The 19,957-nt window shown below is 40.2% G+C and overlaps 1 protein-coding gene across 1 annotated transcript in view; it reads left to right on the forward strand.

Moving 5' to 3' along the window:
• The window catches only part of grm5b (glutamate receptor, metabotropic 5b), an 88,263-nt gene that overhangs the window by 13,138 nt on the left and 55,168 nt on the right, over positions 1-19,957 (forward strand). Inside the window, exon 2 of the mRNA XM_060942277.1 lies at positions 14,217-14,466. Coding sequence (XP_060798260.1) covers positions 14,217-14,466 — 250 coding nt within the window. The remainder of the gene's footprint in view (positions 1-14,216; positions 14,467-19,957) is intronic.

Consider the following 19,957-nt stretch of genomic DNA (forward strand, 5'->3'; position numbering starts at 1 on the left):
ACTCTGTCTGTCTTTTTGTCTCTGTCTCACTCTCTGTCTGTCTCTGTCTCACTCTCTCTGTCTTTTTGTCTCTGTCTCACTCTCTCTGTCTCTTTGTCTCTGTCTCACTGTCTCTTTGTCTCTGTCTCACTCTCTCTCTGTCTATCTCTTTGTCTCTGTCTCTCTCTATCTGAATTATTTTGCTAATCCTCCATGTGTTTAACACAGAGTGAGTGTTAGCATGATATGTCCTAGAGCACTGAAAAAAGAAAGAATTCCTCCATCCACCCCCACGCTGTCTGCTTGTCTGTCTGTCTCTCTGTCTATGTGTTTGTCTGTCTGTTCCTAACCTTCTCTTGTTCCATTCCATGTGCAGATGTGTTGGCACATTTGAATCTGGTCATTTAGCTTTTTTTTGCTCTCTCTCTCTCTCTCTCTCTCTCTCTCTCTCTCTCTCTCTCTCTCTTTCTGTGTTTGGTGTGTGTGTGTGTGTGTGTGTGTGTGTGTGTGTGTGTGTGTGTCCGTCATGGATGAGGACATGTATGTGCCATATGGTCATGTCTAGATGCTCTCTTTCACACAGCGCCTGAATAGAAACAGTGAACTGTTATCATTCTGTTCCCTCAGTGTGTGTGTGTGTGTGTGTGTGTGTGTGTGTGTGTGTGTGTGTGAAGCTTGCCATTATATAAAATGAGTGTATTTATTTACCAAAACCCATTTCACATAAACAGACGAAATAAAAACCTTCTATTCGCATGAGCTCTCGGAACCCGCACCGATCCGCTCTGATGCTCGAAGCAGACGAGGGAGTAGCAGGAGTGGAACCACATCCAGAATTATAGAACCACGTCTAATACCATTTTAAAGACTTCAGGATCCTTTCAGCGAGGCTGTTCTTAAATCCTGAACATATCGTGAAGTCTGTGAGCGTGTGCTGAATTCTGGAGATTGCAGATTTTCACAGAGGATTCAAGAGAACAGGAGTGATCTTTTTTGACATTTCCTGTGACGTCATGTTACAGAACAGAATTCTACATAGTATCATGTTACACTGTTATGTTACATTATTGAAGGCTGCTTTCTGTCATGTTACATTACATCATGATATGTCATGTTGCGTTAAATCATGTTACATTGTTATTTAGTATTACATTAAGTCATGCTTCGTTACATCATTTTACATGATGCTGTTACGTCACACTGTGTTATGTTACATTTCATTATGTTATGTTGTTACCTTATGCCATGTTACGTTACGTGATATTACATTGTTATCCTACATTGTTATGTGACGTTATGTTATGATGCATTATGTTATGGTATATTACATTATGTTACAGCAGTGTTTTCCCCAGAAAAAAATTAAAGCCCTAAATTCTGGCATGATAATACACAGACAATTGAGCGCCAACAGCGCGAAGAAACTAGGGGGGTCCGTGGGCATCCCCGCCCCCTGGAAAATTTTTGAAAATAGATGCTCTCAGGTAGAGGTCGGCGCGGGACAGAATTTTCAGTCCCGCTCCCGCATTGTGCAGTCCCGCTCCCGCAAAGAATTATGATTTTCAGTCCTGCTCCCGCCCGCGCCTGCCATATTTTGTCCCGCTCCCGCCCGCAAATCCCGCATGATGCAGACGTTCGCGTTATTTCTCACGAAAGTTCTTGTCATTGGCTTGGGGAATTAAACATGCTGAGCTTAGCTGAGCTCTCCACTGACCGATCCTTCACCTAGCGCACGTAGCGAGGGTGCGCGTTGCCAGGCGGCATGCGCAGCTGAGGATTACAGAGATACCCATTGTGAGATTCACTAGAGGAGCTCTGCTTTTCTGCCATGATCGGAGATTTCAAACATGGAAGAGCGGAAAGGAATCGGAAACGTACGCGAGATTAGACCACTGTGGCAGCGGGGGCGTGGCCAAGCAGCAGTCTGTGAATGGAGGGCGGGGTCGGGGAAGGTAAGTGGCTAGGTCATTACACCTGATGTCAATTTGTGTGTGTGTGTGTGTGTGTGTGTGTTGCAGGGATGGAGTATAAAGGGAGGGGGAGAGGAGCGAAGAGGGATTCTCTCCCTGACCACAACACGTGTGTGTGTGTGTGTGTGAGTGAGTGAGTGAGTGAAAGAAAGAAAGCTGAAAAGCTCAATAAAGTGAGTGGGTGTGAACACGAACTCTCGCCTGCCGTGCTTCTGTGCTCCACCCACATCGGGGATTACTACAGTGGTGCTGAAACCCGGGACGCACACCACTCACTTTATTGAGCTTTTCAGCTTTCTTTCACTCACTCACTCACTCACTCACTCACTCACTCACTCACTCACTCACACACACACACACACACACACACACACACACACACGTGTTGTGGTCGGGGAGCGAATCCCTCTTCTCTCCTCTCCCCCTCCCTTTATACTCCATCCCTACAACAAACAAACACACACACACACACACACACACACACACACACACACACACACAAATTGACATCAGGTGTAATGACCTAGACACTTACCTTCCCCGACCCCACCCTCCATTCACAGACTGCTGCTTGGCCACGCCCCCGCTGCCACAACCACATCCGCAAATTTAGGCATCTTAAAATGTTTTTATTAATGCCAAATAAAATATCCAGCACAAATTATATATGATAGACATAAATTTATAATTTATAAATTTTATTTTGGGCGGCATGGTGATGTAGTGGTTAGCGCTGTCGCCTCACAGCAAGAAGGTCCGGGTTCGAGCCCCGTGGCCGGCGAGGGCCTTTCTGTGCGGAGTTTGCATGGTGTCCGCGTGGGTTTCCTCCGGGTGCTCCGGTTTCCCCCACAGTCCAAAGACATGCAGGTTAGGTTAACTGGTGACTCTAAATTGAGCGTAGGTGTGAATGTGAGTGTGAATGGTTGTCTGTGTCTATGTGTCAGCCCTGTGATGACCTGGCGACTTGTCCAGGGTGTACCCCGCCTTTCGCCCGTAGTCAGCTGGGATAGGCTCCAGCTTGCCTGCGACCCTGTAGAACAGGATAAAGCGGCTAGAGATAATGAGATGAGATAAATTTTATTTTAAACACGTTTTTAGTTAGCGGGACTGCAGCTTATCACCTCTCCTGCCCGCGCCCGCATTGTGCACTCCCCCTCCCGCCCGCGCCCGCAATGAGCTTTCAAAATTTGTCCTGCGCTGCACTGCTTTGCGGCGGGTCCCGCGGGACTCCCGCGGGAGTGCAGGGCTCTACTCTCAGGTGCATTTTCAGGGTCTCGGAGAGGTTTTAGACACATGACTATAGGATAGATTTTACCAGTGTTTCAATGATTTCTGACCTAAATAGTATTAATGTATACACATTTGAAATTTCACCTTAAAGTTCAACATGCAAGTTAAACTGTTCTGTTATCGATTACTGAGGTCTATGACCGATTGAAAATCTACGGGGATCCCTTAATTATCTCTGATCAAGTAGCGATGTAACAAAAATGTGCATGAAAATATGAACAGTGGTTTGCTCCGTCTTATGCAACCCAGTGAAGAGAATCGATCATCATGACCTCCTGTTGATCAGAAAGGGATCTGAACCTAAGACCTGCCACCTTAAAATAAGTCGCTGTATTACTATAACTGTAATGATTTAGAATGTTTCTGATGCAATTACCGTAATATATGTAGAACTAAGATGCACTGAAAAGAAAAGTAAGGCGACTGCATATTAAAAAGTTTAAATGTTGGCACTTTATTAAATTGACTAGATTAAGATTAAAACATATTTAAAGGAAAAGAAAACTTAGTCTATACATTTAAGTTTGCAGAAAGATTATGTACTTATAAAAACATTCATGAAGAGAATTTGTTAATAAGTGTCAAATGGAGCATAATTTTGAATAATAACGATAAGCGTATTTGGCAGTGTGATGTCACTGTGAGCCTTTAACAAAAGAATAATCCGGAGCCGCCTTTTGTTAAATGGATCCCAGTGACATCACACTGCCAAAATTGTGCTATATTCGACACATTTGGACAACTTCACTTCGTGAGAGTGTTTATAAGCACATAATCTTTCTGCAAACCCAAACTAATGAATGAAGTTTTCTCCTCTTTTAAAGCAGATTAATTCTCCTTGGCCCAGTGTTGGGCGACCCTCTCATAGTCCATCTCACTGTCCTCCATGCTGATGGGGATCAAATTGTCCAGCGAGTGCTTTTTGAGCCAGTCGCTGTGATCAAAATTGATGACGTTTTCGTTGTCATGACAGTTGTCTGGTTTTGTGCACCATCATTCACGTTGGTTTGTTGACGTTTAGTCAACCAATCTTTGATCGAAGCCATAATGATAATAGACTAGGCCAAACTTTTGTGGTTAAAATCAGTCGGCTTTGTCCGTCTGGTGCGGGACAACATCGGCAGCCAACGAGATCGCTTATAATGAATCGGAAAATTCCGGGATGTCTGACGTTTTCTTTTGATGTTTTTATTGGACGGTTTGAACACGTGATCTTGACACAGCCAACAGAGTACAGTTTGTTTACATCATACCACGCGGACATATTACTTTGACAGAATCAACACAAACATTGGGAAAAAAGACGGCTTGTTTAATACAAATATCAATCAGTATGTAAATGGATCTGTTATTTCCTCTCCTATGTATCTAGTTAATTGTGGGTAGGAAATTTAACGTATTGGTATAAATCTAAGCATATCGGATTTTAACTAAAGCGACTAAGCGTATCTGCAGGCAGAGCAAGAGTATCGGGCCCGACACGCTAAAACGCTTTGGGGAAAACCATGTTACATTATGTTATGCTGTGTTATTTACATTGTCATGTTATGTTGCATGTGTTATATATGTTATGTTGTTACGTTATGAGACTTTACATTTTGTTATGCTATGTTATGTTGTGTTACGTAGTTATGTTACCTTATATCACGTCATGTCATGTTACGAAACATTACGTTATGTTATGTTGTTTTTCATTGTTACCTTATATTATGTCATGTTATGTTAGATTGTTATGTTACCTTATATTATACTATGTCATATTATACAGTGAAACCTCGATATTAAGACCACCATTGGGACCAGGTTGAAGTGGTCTTAATATTGAGTTGGCAAGATATACTGACAGTTGCTGAGCTGTTGCATAGCAACGTGCATGCATGATGTTCTTAATACTGTTGGATTACATGTAATAAATTTATGAACTAGTTTATTGTATTTAATTGATAAATGATTAAGCCAACAAGCTAAATTTAAACAAAAGTATAGCATGTGTGTGGTTTGTGTGTCTAGCAAGTACAAATGTACATGTAATACAACATGTAAAAAACAATATAACTTTAAGTTTTCATTTAAACTTTTAATAAACTTGTAATAGAATTAATCCTAATTAAAACCATACCATTTTTAAATGTAAACCATACAGCAAACTTACACAAGTCATTGAAACAAGAAATTGAAATCTCGTTCTGAATACTCTTTCATAATTAGGCCACACCAATTTAATTAGTTGGTTCTCGGAATCGCCGCTTGAAAAAAATGCAAAACGAAAAAAAAAAATCGAAATCAAACTCCCGCCAACAGAAAAGGTCACGTGACGTGAGGTCACATGATGCCGAAAACCAATCAAATTGCCCCTTTCACTTTAGATAAAGACTTGTGGAAGAAGCATGCCTGTGGAGGGGAGTCCTGCAAAGCCTGTGTTTGTGATTGTTAGGATATTCAGCGAACAGAAGCGTAAAATCTTTGACAGGTGTGTCGAAATTCTGTTTACTGGTTTGCCTGTATTGTTTGGTCTATTTCCACCGCTAATTTTACCATCAAAGCATTTTTTAAATTTTATTTTTATTTCTCCGGCTCGCTTCATATTTTTCCTGAAAAAATCCGAGAACCAACTAATTAAATTGGTGTGGCCTTATGACACTTTTAACAACTTGAACTTTTTCTATTTAAATTGATCTACTAAAGCTCACTTCACACCTCGTTGCATCGATTACCTGCGTTTTGCCAATTCCAAACTTTTCTGCTAGCTGACGCTGACTTTTACCCGCACTTTCATTAATCAGATCGATTTTTTCTTTCAAAGACAACTCATTACGTTTTCTACTCATTGTCGTACAAGTCGATCTTAATTTTGTGGCATGACGTAAAGAATTTTGTAGCATTACGTAAACCGGATGTCGTGAAAGCTCTTGTGCCCCGTGTTTCGACATGACGGGGGGGCGCCCGTATTTTCGAGGTTTAATTACGTTGATTTTCGACGGGTGGGACCGAAATTAATGGTCGTAATACGCAATATTGAGGTGGTCGCATTATTGAAGGCCGCTTCCAATGAAATATATAAGCAAGCAATCGGGACCGTGAAAAACTGTTCGTAATTTTGAGGTGGTCGTAATTTTGAAGTGGTCGTAACATGAGGTTTCACTGTATTACTTTATGTTATGTTACATTATTGCTGTGTTCACACTTATACCGGTACGAAAGTGGTATAACTGTATCGATACAAAGTATACCGGTACAGTTTAGTGCATCTGTCCACATTAGCGAGAAATGTTTGCGGTTTTCTTTCACGGTAGTTGAAATGCGCGTGCGCCAGTGGTGGCTGGTAGTCTTTCAAACAGGGGAGGCTGGTCGGTTACAATATTTCCAGATTTTAAAAGAAAAAACACATCAATTTTGCCCATACTCTTGCCTCTGATCTGGCTGATTGTTGGCAGGGTCACAAACTGTGAAATAACAGGTTCCTTTGGCCCATTAGCCTACTGTCCAGTATACATGATGGTGGTGTTGGGGGGGAGGGGTATATTTTAACATATTATATTTTAAAATTGTGGCATGTTGTTTAAAAATTTATCATTATTGAAAGCAGCTCTTTGTCAGGAACCTCAGCAGTAACAGCAGAGTGTTCTGGAATAGGCACAAGCACTGACCTTGGGGCGCCAAACATAGAGCTGGGTGCCACACATTTCATTCAATGACACTTTCCCTATATTTTACTTATTTTGACTGAGAAATGTTTTATTGACAATTTTGATCACCCTTCACTTTTAATCCGGGTCTGTAGTGTGAAATGTTCTCGGCTGTGTTTTTGTTTAAAAATGTTTTCCAAATTGTAGCTGTGTTTAATTCATATCCAGAAAAATATATATTCCAATATAATATACTCAGCATAAACATTTTAAATAGATTCTATATTTTTGGTCCATCCATGACATATTACTAAAGTAGCCTATTTACTGTTGTTGATGTGGGTCACTTGCTGTTAGCCAATTCACTTTCTCGTACCAGGAGAGCTGAAAGGAACGAATATTATTCCCTACCTTTTTCACCAAGTCAATTTGAGGCGTTGGTCTACCCTGCTCTTTAATTTTAATTTTTTCCTCGAAAGGAAGACTGGCAAATGGCTTCACCAAAATTAAATCATCAATGCTTGGCATCCGTGCGCAGCTTTCTTGCTAGCTGACTAGCCCCCTCAAGTTCAAGTTCAGTCACTCAAATAAACGAAATTTCTGGAACTAAGATAGCAAACTTGACAACACTATATTTACACTTTATTTACAATGAAAATATATACAAACTAAAAAAGCTGGTAGAAACCGTATGTAATGAATGAAATCGAAATGTAAGCTGATCTCTTACAATACACCACAGCACTTGCGAATCCGCATGGGACTGAACTGAGATTCACCGCTGCCTGTCTATAGTTGAAACGAGCTGTCAGTCAAAGAAAATATCCGGCCACTTTCACCAATCACCAGTCTCCTCGCGGAAACTACCATGTCCCTCCCACTGTGAGGCTGGGAGTCCGGTGGGCGGGCATTTTCGCAGTATTTGTCCAATAACCGTCTTGCATTTTGAGATTGAAAAGCGCATAGCTCCCAAATGCCATTGAAGTCCACTGAGGCTGGGAGTCCGTGAGACTCCGTGGGCGGGCGTTTTTGTATTTGTCCAATAATCGTCTTGCATTTTGAGATTGACAAGCACATAGCTCCCAATCCACTGAGGCTGGGCTGCATCACGCTGTCACGAGGGGGAAAAACTCACGCACACATTAGGCGAACTGGGGAAAGTTATAACGGAATAATTTCGCACTGTAGTTGGGTTGAGCACATATATTTCTATGATTCTGGATCTGAAATAGCAATGTTATAAGGTCGGCTATAACATAAGCCTAGCGCAATTCATCCTACACGATGTTCGTCATTTTTAGAGGAGGCTGAGCCTCCCTCGTTGTCTTAGAGCAATCGCCCGTGGCGTGCGCGAAATGTTTCCGTGGTTACCGAGTAACTTCCTTTCGAGAATATGGCGGATGAAACAACGTGTGTGTGCTTTTTGTTGTCAGTGTACAGTCTGTATTTCTGGTGGTCATTTATTCAGTCGAATTGTATAAAATGCGCGAGGCAGTTGAGAAAGAAACAAAGAAAACGAATCTCCCTTTCTCCCCCCTCACTTTCTCCCTCTTCCCTTCTCTTCCCCTCCCTTTCTCTCCCTTTTCCCCCTGTTCCTCCTTTCTTCCTCCCTCTTTCCCCCTCTCCCTTTCTCCCCCTTTTCTTTGCTCCATGTAGCTCCACGGTCGTTTGAGCCATTTTGACGTTTTATTTACAGCTGGAAGGCATGTGCGTATTGTATTGTATGAATAACCCGGAAGACGTAGGAATGGTTCATTGCGCATGCGCATTATATTTGTATCGATACAGAACCGCTTCATCTGTCCACACTACAGCGAAGCGCTACAGTACCGATACTGTACCGGTACGAAACCCATACATTTGTGGGTTTCGTACCGATACAGTTATACCGCTACAGTACCGGTATAGTTGCTAGTGTGGACAGGTGTCGCGGTATGAAAGTAGTTTCGTATCGGTACAAAATCCCTAGTGTGGACAGGGTATCTGTTACCTTAGATTATATCATGTCATGTTATATTACCTTATAACATGACATGATATAATATAAGAATTTCATTGTGCAAGTGGACATGTCCTTACTGTGCATATAACAATAAGCACTTTGAACTTTACCTTATGTTATGTTGCTATGTCATGTTATGAAACATTACGTTATGTTATGTTGTGTTACATTATGTTACCTTATATTATGTCATGTTAGGTTACCTTATATTGTTATTTTATGTTATGTTATGAAACGTTACATTATAGTATATGCAGGGCTCGAAATTCATATATTTTTTTCACCAGCCAGCCGGACTAGTTACCTTCCAAAGTAACTCGCCAAACAGAAAATCAACTCGCCAAAATTTGCTCATGTATGAATTTTAGTTCTGTCAAAAATAACACAAAAGAGAGTAGTTACCATTGTTCATGACTAATGTGCATTTATTTCAAGACCCGAGTATTTTGATACTGTTTTTTTTTTGCACACTTTACAAACTGGCATTTGCTGTTCCACGTCCTCCTCGCGATATCCAAAAAATGCCAGATGACTGACCCCTTACTAGTTCTTTTAGGAACCAATTCGTCCGCTTCCATTTTTAATTTGTCGCTGAAATTGACAGAGCTTACACGGTAGCCTATGCAACACCAGCGATTGCACGAACTGAGTCAGCGCTGGAAACCGGAACCAGTGTTGCCAGATACTGCTGACATTTTCCAGCCCAAAATAGGGCCATCCTTAAAAAAAAATCCGTTTCCTGTCCACCGGGTGAGCAAAAAAATTATTCAGTCGGGAGGGAGGGATTTATTTTTTTTATATATGGATGGATGGATAAGAAATCGCAATGCTGTGTTTGCTTTTTCTTTCAGTACTTTATTACAAAAGCAGACACATTTAATAAAATATGACGGTTTAATCAACTGAAACTTGTACAAAAACTTTAAGTTAGCATTTTAAACGCTGACTGCAACATTTGCAAAACTTTTACAAAGGTACTTAAAATGTCCGACACACGGACTTTCTGTAGTTCTAAATCGAGCGTTAGGCCGAGTTCGGATGAAATTACACTATTAAAATGATCACTGAATGATTTGTTTTTCTGAATCTTTACTATTTTGTTGTTCGCTAGAATACCATTTTGCGATTTCACACTTAAGCAAATGTTTGAAAACTCCGGATCGCCTTCCTTCATGGTGGCTGCCATTTTTTTGTGCCGCACGGCGCATGCGCAGAGCTGATTCAGTTCTATATTCTGCGCGGAATGCAGGGCTTTCCACAAGCGCTGGCTGCCGCCATACAGCCGGCTACACAATTAAGTCCAGCCGGCTACTTTAATGACTATTATTTTTGTAGCCCACAGGCTCTAAATATTAATTTTCGATTTTAATAAAATTAAATGTTTATCTAACGGACTGACAATAATGTCAAACTGAACCGCACTCATTTAAGTTGTGATTCGCGCTGTTTGTACCGATAATAGCCACAAATTCCCCGCCGACTTCGTTGATCAGGGGAGAGTAACTCATCCGCGGCCCGACATGCGGTGTGTGCGCGCACACTCGGCGGAGGCAGTAGTGTGTCGGAGGGAACAGAAGCAGAGATAACGCTTATTTTGTCTCTGATAAACCAGTCTTCTCTCGTTCAATTACGTGCTGGCATCAAAAGACACCGTTGGTTGTAAATGAAACCAAACTGAGTCGTTGGAGTGTATTTTCATACACAAATGGAGAAATTTGTGGCTCAGGTGGATAAAGTGCCACACCATAAATCCAGGAACCTGGGTTCGATTCGGACCCGAGGTCATTTCCCGATCCCTCCCTGTCTCGCTCATTTCCTGTCTCTACACTGTCCTATCCAATAAAGATGAAAAAACGGCATTAAAAAAATTTTTCAACGGCACTCACCCGGCCGGTGGACCAGAAACAGAACATTTTTTAATAATGGCCCATGTTCAAAACCCGCCAAAATGCACTTAAAACCACCCAAAATGTAAAATGTACTTGATGCCTATCCTGTAAAGTAAAAATATGCAGCTAAAGACCAGTATACTATTTGTAAATCGAACAACAATGCAAACAGTTTCTAAATGGCAACATGAGCCCGTCAGTGCTGGAGGTGAAAAATCTTCTGTCTGGTACTCGGCTCCGTGTGGCTGAATCAGATTATAACTTTGCAGTCATCTGCTGTGTTCTGAATCCTACAGGCACCAGTAGGTGACGCACACGCATAATATTATGTAGGCTATGTTAGGCTACGATGCATGGCTGAATGTAACATGAGAAGAGAAAATGGAGAATGGATTGCGTCATTCTTATTTACTAGTTTATGAGTTCAGTTTCTGCACTACGTTACACACATTCATATTAGTCTTACAGTTACATCGACATTTTTTTGTTTAAATAATACTTAATGAGATTAATGTTTATTGTTAATGATTAATTTAGGCCAATGCTCGATTTGGTTGTTTAAAATACCTAAGGGGTGCTGGGTAAACTAGGTCTCTGACTTGCCTCAGTTGACCAAAGAGAGCTGTTTTTCCTGATTTCCTTCGCATATTCAAGAACATCATTCGGCTTAGGTGTTTACATTCTCTCCCATCTCTGCTTTCTAGTGGGAGTGAAACTATATAAACATCTGATAAAAACCCACCGAACTAACGTCAAACCCGCCCAATTTTTGTCAACCAGCCCAAGCCATTTTTTGCCCGCAAAGTAGAATTCAAAACCACACAATTATCTGGCAACACTGCCGAAACTAGGAAATCTTCCCTCAAGTTCCTTTCAGCACCTTGATGTCGCCCGGGATTGGTTGGCGAGTGCGTGACGTTATTGTTTTTTTTACCCTTAGGCAGCCTCTCACGTTACTGCCTGAGGGACAGGGAGAAAACCACCGGAAAAGGTTTTAAACAAACGCAACAAACACGAAACAAGTCGGCAGATGACCATAAAATACTCGATAGTTACGATATAATAATTTTATGTATCTCAAACAGAATTTTCGGAGATATATCAAGTATATTCGATATATCGCACAGCCCTAGTCTGAATCTTCGCTTCATATATATTTTTTATTTTCAACTAGCCAGCCGGGCTGCCTAGTGACAGGAATTACCCGCTAAATGACAAATTAAGTCGCCTCGGGCGACCGGACCACCGCGAATTTCGAGCCCTGATATGTGTTATTTCCCAGCTGGGAGGTCCGTATGGTGAAATACCGTGACCGAGGTCTTGAAAGTACTGAGCGAGGCCCTCTGGGCCGAGGTCAGTATTCAAGTCCGAGGTCACGGTATTTCACCATACGGACCGACCTTAAGCTGGTAAATAATATATTTATTTTTTCTTTACCAAATTCTAACAGAAAACGAGAGCGCCCGAAAGGGAAAACCGAGCCGAGCCGCCATTTTGAATCCTCATTCACGGCTGTAATGCAAATGGCTTCCTCCTCGTTATACAAGTGCACTTCCACGGCAGGAAAAAAACTACATTTTGCCGCCTATGTAGTCCCCTATTTATACAAAATTGAGTCATTCAGGATTCAGCCATGTTTTTGCTCGGCGTTAGCAACAGTTAGAGGTTTTTAGCTTTCTCCTGAAATGTTTTCTTTTATTTCTTCTTCCTCAGGGTAGTAAAACTCGCTTTCGCTGTGAATACTGTCGTTATCGCTATCCATGCTGTAAAATTAATGCTATTTTGAATCCTCATTCACGGCTGTAATGCAAATGGCTTCCTCCTCGGTATACAAGTGCACTTCTATGGCAGGAAAAAACTACATTTTGCCGCCTATGTAGTCCCCTATTTATACAAATAGGAGTCATTCAGGATTCAGCCATGTTTTTGCTCGGCGTTAGCAAGTTACAGGTTTTTAGCTTTCTCCTGAAATGTTTTCTTTTATTTCTTCTTCCTCAGGGTAGTAAAACTCGCTTTCGCTGTGAACACTGTCGTTATCGCTATCCATGCTGTAAAATTAATGCTATTCTTCTGAGAAATGCTGGCAAAAATTTATAAGATTTTTGATAATCTTAGAAATAAATCTTATTAAAAAAAGATAAATGTTGACAAAAATTGCTACTATGTTTGTTGTTGTTGTGAACGAGCGAGTCGCCAGAGGTCCGTAACCGGGGTCCGTACCATAGGATACGGACCCGCTCGCCAGCCAATCAGAGCGCAGGATTTAGACCACGAGAAAAATAAATTATGTTACATTGTTATGTTACCTTATATCATGCCATGTTATGTTATCTAGTTATGTTGTTTTACACTGTTACCTTATGTCATGTTATGTACTGTTACATCTTGTCACGATATCATGTCATAATACGTTACAGTGTCATAATCCTGTTTTGTATTTTATTTCATGATGTTGTTATATTACGTTGTGTAATGTCAGGTTATATGGTGTTGTGTTGTCGTTCTGTGGTAATAAGTGACGTAACAGCTGAGCTCACCTGCTCACTAACGGCGTTAACAAACAGCACTGAGAAGAAAAGCATCACATTATTCCCACTAATGATATGCTTCATTTTGTGTGTGTGTGTACCATCTGCGTGTGTGTATGCTCTCTGATGCTCTCACTGTGAGACTAATTACAGGACTTTACATGCCGCCACAGAGACCAGTGGACACCTTACACACACACACACACACACACACCTATACAAGCATACATAAACATACCATATTATATTAGTGTTCATTTTTATCCATTATGCATCAGTATAGAATTCCTTCCTTGAATGGAGATATCATAATACCTGTCAATCACAGTCATGGCTCCTTCCCTCATTATAACGAGACTTTTTTCCCAATACTTCACATCTGCACATTTTTAACACCTATTTTTCTCTCTTACGCTCCCTTCCTCTTTGCACTCTCTGTCTTTTTTCTAACATGGCAGTGTAACATCTTGTCCGTCTCTACTTCTCGCTCACCATCTCTCTTTCTCATTCTTTCTCTTTCTCCATCGTTCCCTTAGTCATCTTTCCTCTTTGTCTCGCTTCCCTACTCTGCAGTCATATTATTTCTCTCCTTTAAATGTCCTTGGGGGTCTTTGTTACATTCATTTCTCTCTCCACCACTCTCATCCCTTTCTCTCGCAATCATTTTGTTTGATTATTATCCATCAGACTTATACAAGACTTTCTGTCTTTCTCGCAGCCTGTCTTTTTCTTTTTTCTTCATGAGTTTGCATCCTTTTATCTTTTTTTTCTGTCAATTCTCTCGGGCTCTCACTCTCTCTAAAGCATTCTTATGTATTTTGCTTCCTTGTTCTCTTTTTCATGTGTCCTTGCTTTTTCATTACGCTCAGCTGGCTCGCTCTCACCGTATACTGTACAATCACGTAAAATTCTCTCTCTTTCTTTCTCTCCAGGTAACTATGGCGAAAGTGGAATGGCAGCGTTTAAGGAGATGGCTCTGAAGGAAGGCATCTGCATCGCACACTCTGATAAGATCTGGAGTAACGCAGGTGAACACAGCTTTGACCGTCTGCTGGTGAAGCTGCGCAGTCGTCTGCCCAAGGCACGCGTGGTGGTGTGTTTCTGTGAAGGCATGACCGTCCGCGGGATCCTCATGGCCATGAGACGCCAGAGCCTCGCTGGGGAGTTCATGCTCTTTGGCAGGTCTGAGATTGCGAGTCGTCGTCGTCATCATCATCATCATCATCATCTCCATCATTATGATCAACCTTATAATAATCATCAGCCACAGGTGTGTATGAAACTGAACGCACTGGTGTCTTGATGCCCCTGGAGTGCCATGAAGCTACAAAGGTATGTGGATAAAAGACAACCTTTCACTAAGGATACACAAATATATGGACACTTATTCATCCTGAAGGTGTCCATTTTGGCCAGGTAGCCTAGTTTCTCATCAGGTGTTACATTATCGATGTACAGTGGTGCTTGAAAGTTTGTGAACCCTTTAGAATTTTCTATATTTCTGCATAAATATGACCTAAAACATCATCAGATTTTCACACAAGTCCTAAAAGTAGATAAAGAGAACCCAGTTAAACAAATGAGACAAAAATATTATACTTGGTCATTTATTTATTGAGGAAAATGATCCAATATTACATATCTGTGAGTGGCAAAAGTATGTGAACCTCTAGGATTAGCAGTTAATTTGAAGGTGAAATTAGAGTCAGGTGTTTTCAATCAATGGGATGACAATCAGGTGTGAGTGGGCACCCTGTTTTATTTAAAGAACAGGGATCTATCAAAGTCTGAGCTTCACAACTGTGGAAGTCTATCATGGCACGAACAAAGGAGATTTCTGAGGACCTCAGAAAAAGCGTTGTTGATGCTCATCAGGCTGGAAAAGGTTAGAAAACCATCTCTAAAGAGTTTGGACTCCACCAATCCACAGTCAGACAGATTGTGTACAAATGGAGGAAATTCAAGACCATTGTTCCCCTCCCCAGGAGTGGTCGACCAACAAAGATCACTCCAAGAGCAAGGCGTGTAATAGTCGGCGATGTCAGAAAGGACCCCAGGGTAACTTCTAAGCAACTGAAGGCCTCTCTCACATTGGCTAATGTTAATGTTCATGAGTCCACCATCAGGAGAACACTGAACAACAATGGTGTGCATGGCAGGGTTGCAAGGAGAAAGCCACTGCTCTCCAAAAAGAACATTGCTGCTCATCTGCAGTTTGCTAAAGGTCACGTGGACAAGCCAGAAGGCTATTGGAAAAATGTTTTGTGGACGGATGAGACCAAAATAGAACTTTTTGGTTTAAATGAGAAGCGTTATGTTTGGAGAAAGGAAAACACTGCATTCCAGCATAAGAACCTTATCCCATCTGTGAAACATGGTGGTGGTAGTATCATGGTTTGGGGCTGTTTTGCTGCATCTGGGCCAGGACGGCTTGCCATCACTGATGGAACAATGAATTCTGAATTATACCAGTGAATTCTAAAGGAAAATGTCAGAACATCTGTCCATGAACTGAATCTCAAGAGAAGGTGGGTCATGCAGCAAGACAACGACCCTAAGCACACAAATCGTTCTACCAAAGAATGGGTAAAGAAGAATAAAGTTAATGTTTTGGAATGGCCAAGTCAAAGTCCTGACCTTAATCCAATCAAAATGTTGTGGAAGGACCTGAAGCGAGCAGTTCATGTGAGGAAACCCACCAACATCCCAGAGTTGAAGCTGTTCTGTACGGAGGAACAGGCTAAAATTCCTCCAAGCCGGTGTGCAGGACTGATCAACAGTTACCGGAAACGTTTAGTTGCAGTTATTGCTGCACAAGGGGGTCACACCAGATACTGAAAGCAAAGGTTCACATACTTTTGCCACTCACAGATATGTAATATTGGATCATTTTCCTCAATAAATAAATGACCAAGTATAATATTTCTGTCTCATTTGTTTAACTGGGTTCTCTTTATCTACTTTTAGGACTTGTGTGAAAATCTAATGATTTTTTTAGGTCATATTTATGCAGAAATATAGAAAATTCTAAAGGATTCACAAACTTTCAAGCAGCACTGTAGATGTTTTGTTTATGAGGCGTCCGATTGAATCCATGGCTTCCATGGGATTTCCCTTTCTTCCTCCTGTTTTCTCTCACATCAGGCCACGCCCCCATTCAGATACTGGATCTATGCAAATCACATCTTTCGTGCCCTTCCCATTAAACTCCTCCCCTTTCTAAACCAAACAGAGACATTGAAAAGTTAAAAAAAAAAAAAAACACGTTGAAAAAGGCTACATGAAGAAATAAAGAAAAGTTTACCACTGGAAAAAAACCCACCTCAGAATAAAAAGCAACAGCAGCAACAACAACAACAAAAAAAATCATCAAAATTAACATAAATAAGATTCCACATGTTATGGTGAAAAAGGGTTCAGTCAGGTGTGTTACATTTGTTCTTTATTGAAAGATTGCCTTATGTTAATGACTGTCTTTGTCTGATTTTGTGTAAATCTTCCAGCCGTATATGAACCGTTGCCTTCAGAGGCGATTCTAGAGTCTGTTGTGGCCCCAAGCAAAAATTTCCAGGGGGCCCTTCTGACCAGTGTTCATCACCAATATGTTATAAATAATCTGACACCAACGAAAAATGTATGAAACCAAAATTTTTTAAATTCCAAATGTGAAAATACAATGGTAAGGAACAATAAAAACAATAAAATACAAAATAAATAAGCCCTCGGGCCCTGACTCTCAGGGGGCCCCTGGGCCAGGGGGCCCCAAGCAATTGCCTGCCTTGCCTGTTCACAACCTGCGTGTCTGGTTGCCTTCCTGTCTTAGTAGGCAACATTCGTTATAGGTTTTTTTTTTCTTCACTTACCCATGATTACCACTATCATAAATGTTATGACAATGTTCCTGACCGACACCATCACCATCCACGGCAGCATCATCACCATTACCATGAGTATCATTCTCACTATCAGCATCAAATTTACGCTCACCATCATCATCATCATCATTTTCATTCAAAAGAACTGTGCATAGTACACACACACACACACACACACACACACACACACACACACACACACACACACACACACAAAATCTCAAACCAGGTTTTATATATTAATGACTCACTTGCTTTGTTGTTGTGTGTGTGTGTGTGTGTGTGTGAGAGAGAGAGAGAGAGAGCGAGAGAGAGAGAGCGAGAGAGATCTAAATGCCTCACTGCTCCAGTAAATCGTCCCTGCTGTCATTACCCCCAACACACCCCCACCAAATCACCACCCTGTCTTCTGTCCTTATGCGTCATTAGGCTATATTGAGCACTGAACCCTGTTCGCTCGACACGTCCTGATACTAAAAACACGAAATCCCAGAATTCTTAGAGAGCATATTTTGTTGTGTTATAAATGTTTCACAACGTTTTTGACATGTTTCATAGCTCTTTTACTTATTCTGACTTACCGATTACGGTTTCTAATTTCACCATGTCTGCTTTTTCTAAACAGTGGGAAAGGTTTTCTGATTAGGTTCATATATGTGAAAGAGGAACCCAGTGCACTATGGGGAATTTCAGGAAAGGCACATAGGAAGTTATGTTATAGATTTATTATAGTTTCACTGTAGTTTTAGTGTAATATTACTGCAGTTTTACTCTAGTATTCATGTAACATTTTCATAGTCTTGCTGTAGTATTAATTAGTGGAAATTTATTGTAGTATTAGCGTGCGGTGTACTGAAGTATGAGTGAAATATTATCATAGCATTGTTGTAGTATTAGTGTGCTATTTATTGTAGTGTTAATGTAACATTATCAGAGTATTGCTGAAATATTAGTTTACATTTAGTGAAGGTTTATTTCAGTATAAGTGTGCTATTTACTGTAGTATTAACATAACATCACCATAGAGTTGCTGTAGTATTAGTGTGATATATGCAGCAGTGTCAATGTAACATTATCAGAGTATTGCTGTATTATTAGTGTGCTGTTTACTGTAGTATTAATGTAACATTACCATAGTGTTGCTGTAGTATTAGTGTGATATTTACTGTGGTGTTAATGTAACATTATCAGAGTATTGCTGAAATATGAGTTTACATTTAGTGTAGTTTTATTTCAGTATTGGTGTGCTGTTTACTGTAGCATTAATGTAACATTACCATGGTGTTGCTATAGTGTTAGTGTACTATTTTACTGTAGTATTAATGTAACATTACCATAGCATTGCTGTAGTATTAGTGTGATATTTACTGGAGTGTTAGTGTAACATTACCAGAGCATTGCTGTAGTATTAGTGTGCTATTCACTATAGCATTAACACACCATTATCAGAGTATTATTGTAGTATTAGTGCACTATATTACATAGTATCAATGTAACCTTATCAAATTATTGCTGTAGTATTAGTGTGCTGTGTACTGTAGCATTAGTGTTACATCATCAGAGTATTGCTGTAGTATAAGTGCACTATTCACTGTAGCATCAGTATAGCATCATCAGAGTATTGCCGTAGTATTAATGTGCTGTTTAGTGTAGTGTTGATGTAACATTATCAGTGTATTGCTCTAGTATTAGTGTGATATTTACTGTAGTGTTAATGTAAAATTGCTAGAGCATTGCTCTAGTATTAGTGTGATATTCACTGTCATGTTAATGTGAGATTATCAGAGTACTGTTGTAGTATTAGTGTGCTGTTAACTGAAGTATTAATATAACATTACTGTAGTATTGCTGTAGTATTAGTGTGATATTCACTGTAGTGTTGATGTAACATTATCAAAGTATTATTGTAGTATCAGTGTACAATTTACTGTAGTATGTAACCTTATCAAATTATTGCTGTAGTATTAGTGTGATATTTACTGTAGCATTCGTGTAACATTATCAGAGTATTGCTGCATTATTAGTGTGCTGTTTACTGTAGTATTAATATAAAATTACCATAGTGTTGCTGCAGTATTAGTGTGATAGTTACTGTAGTGTTAATGTAACATTATCAAAGTATTATTGTAGTATTGGTGTACAATTTACTGTAGTATCAACATAACCTTATCAAATTATTGCTGTAGTATTAGTGTGATATTCACTGTAGTGTAACATCATCAGAGTATTGCTGTAGTATTAGTGTAATGTTTACTGCAATGCTGATGTGACATTGCCAGAGTACTGCTCTAGTATTAGTGTGATATTTGCTGTCGTGTTAATGTAACATTATCAGAGTACTGCTGTAGTATTAGTGTGCCGTTTGCTGGAGCATTAATGTAACATTGCTATAGTATTAGTGTGATATTCGCAGTGGTGTTAATGTAACATTATCAGAGTATTGCTGCATTATTAGTGTGTCGTTTACTGTAGTATTAATGTAAAATTACCATAGTGTTGCTGTAGTATTAGTGTGATATATACTGTAGTGTTAATGTAACATTATCAGAGTATTATTGTAGTATTAGTGTGCAGTTTGCTGTGGTATCAATGTAACCTTATCAAATTATTGCTATAGTATTAGTTTGATTTTAACTGTAGCATTAGTGTAACGTCATCAGAGTATTGCTGTAGTATTAGTGTGATATTTACTGTAGTGTTAATGCAACATTGCCAGAGTATTGCTCTAGTATTAGTGTGATATTTACTGTAGCGTTAGTGTAACATTATCAGAGTATTACTGTACTGTTTGTGTGACA

The sequence above is a fragment of the Neoarius graeffei genome, chromosome 16, assembly GCF_027579695.1.
Source record: "Neoarius graeffei isolate fNeoGra1 chromosome 16, fNeoGra1.pri, whole genome shotgun sequence".
NCBI lineage: Eukaryota > Metazoa > Chordata > Actinopteri > Siluriformes > Ariidae > Neoarius > Neoarius graeffei.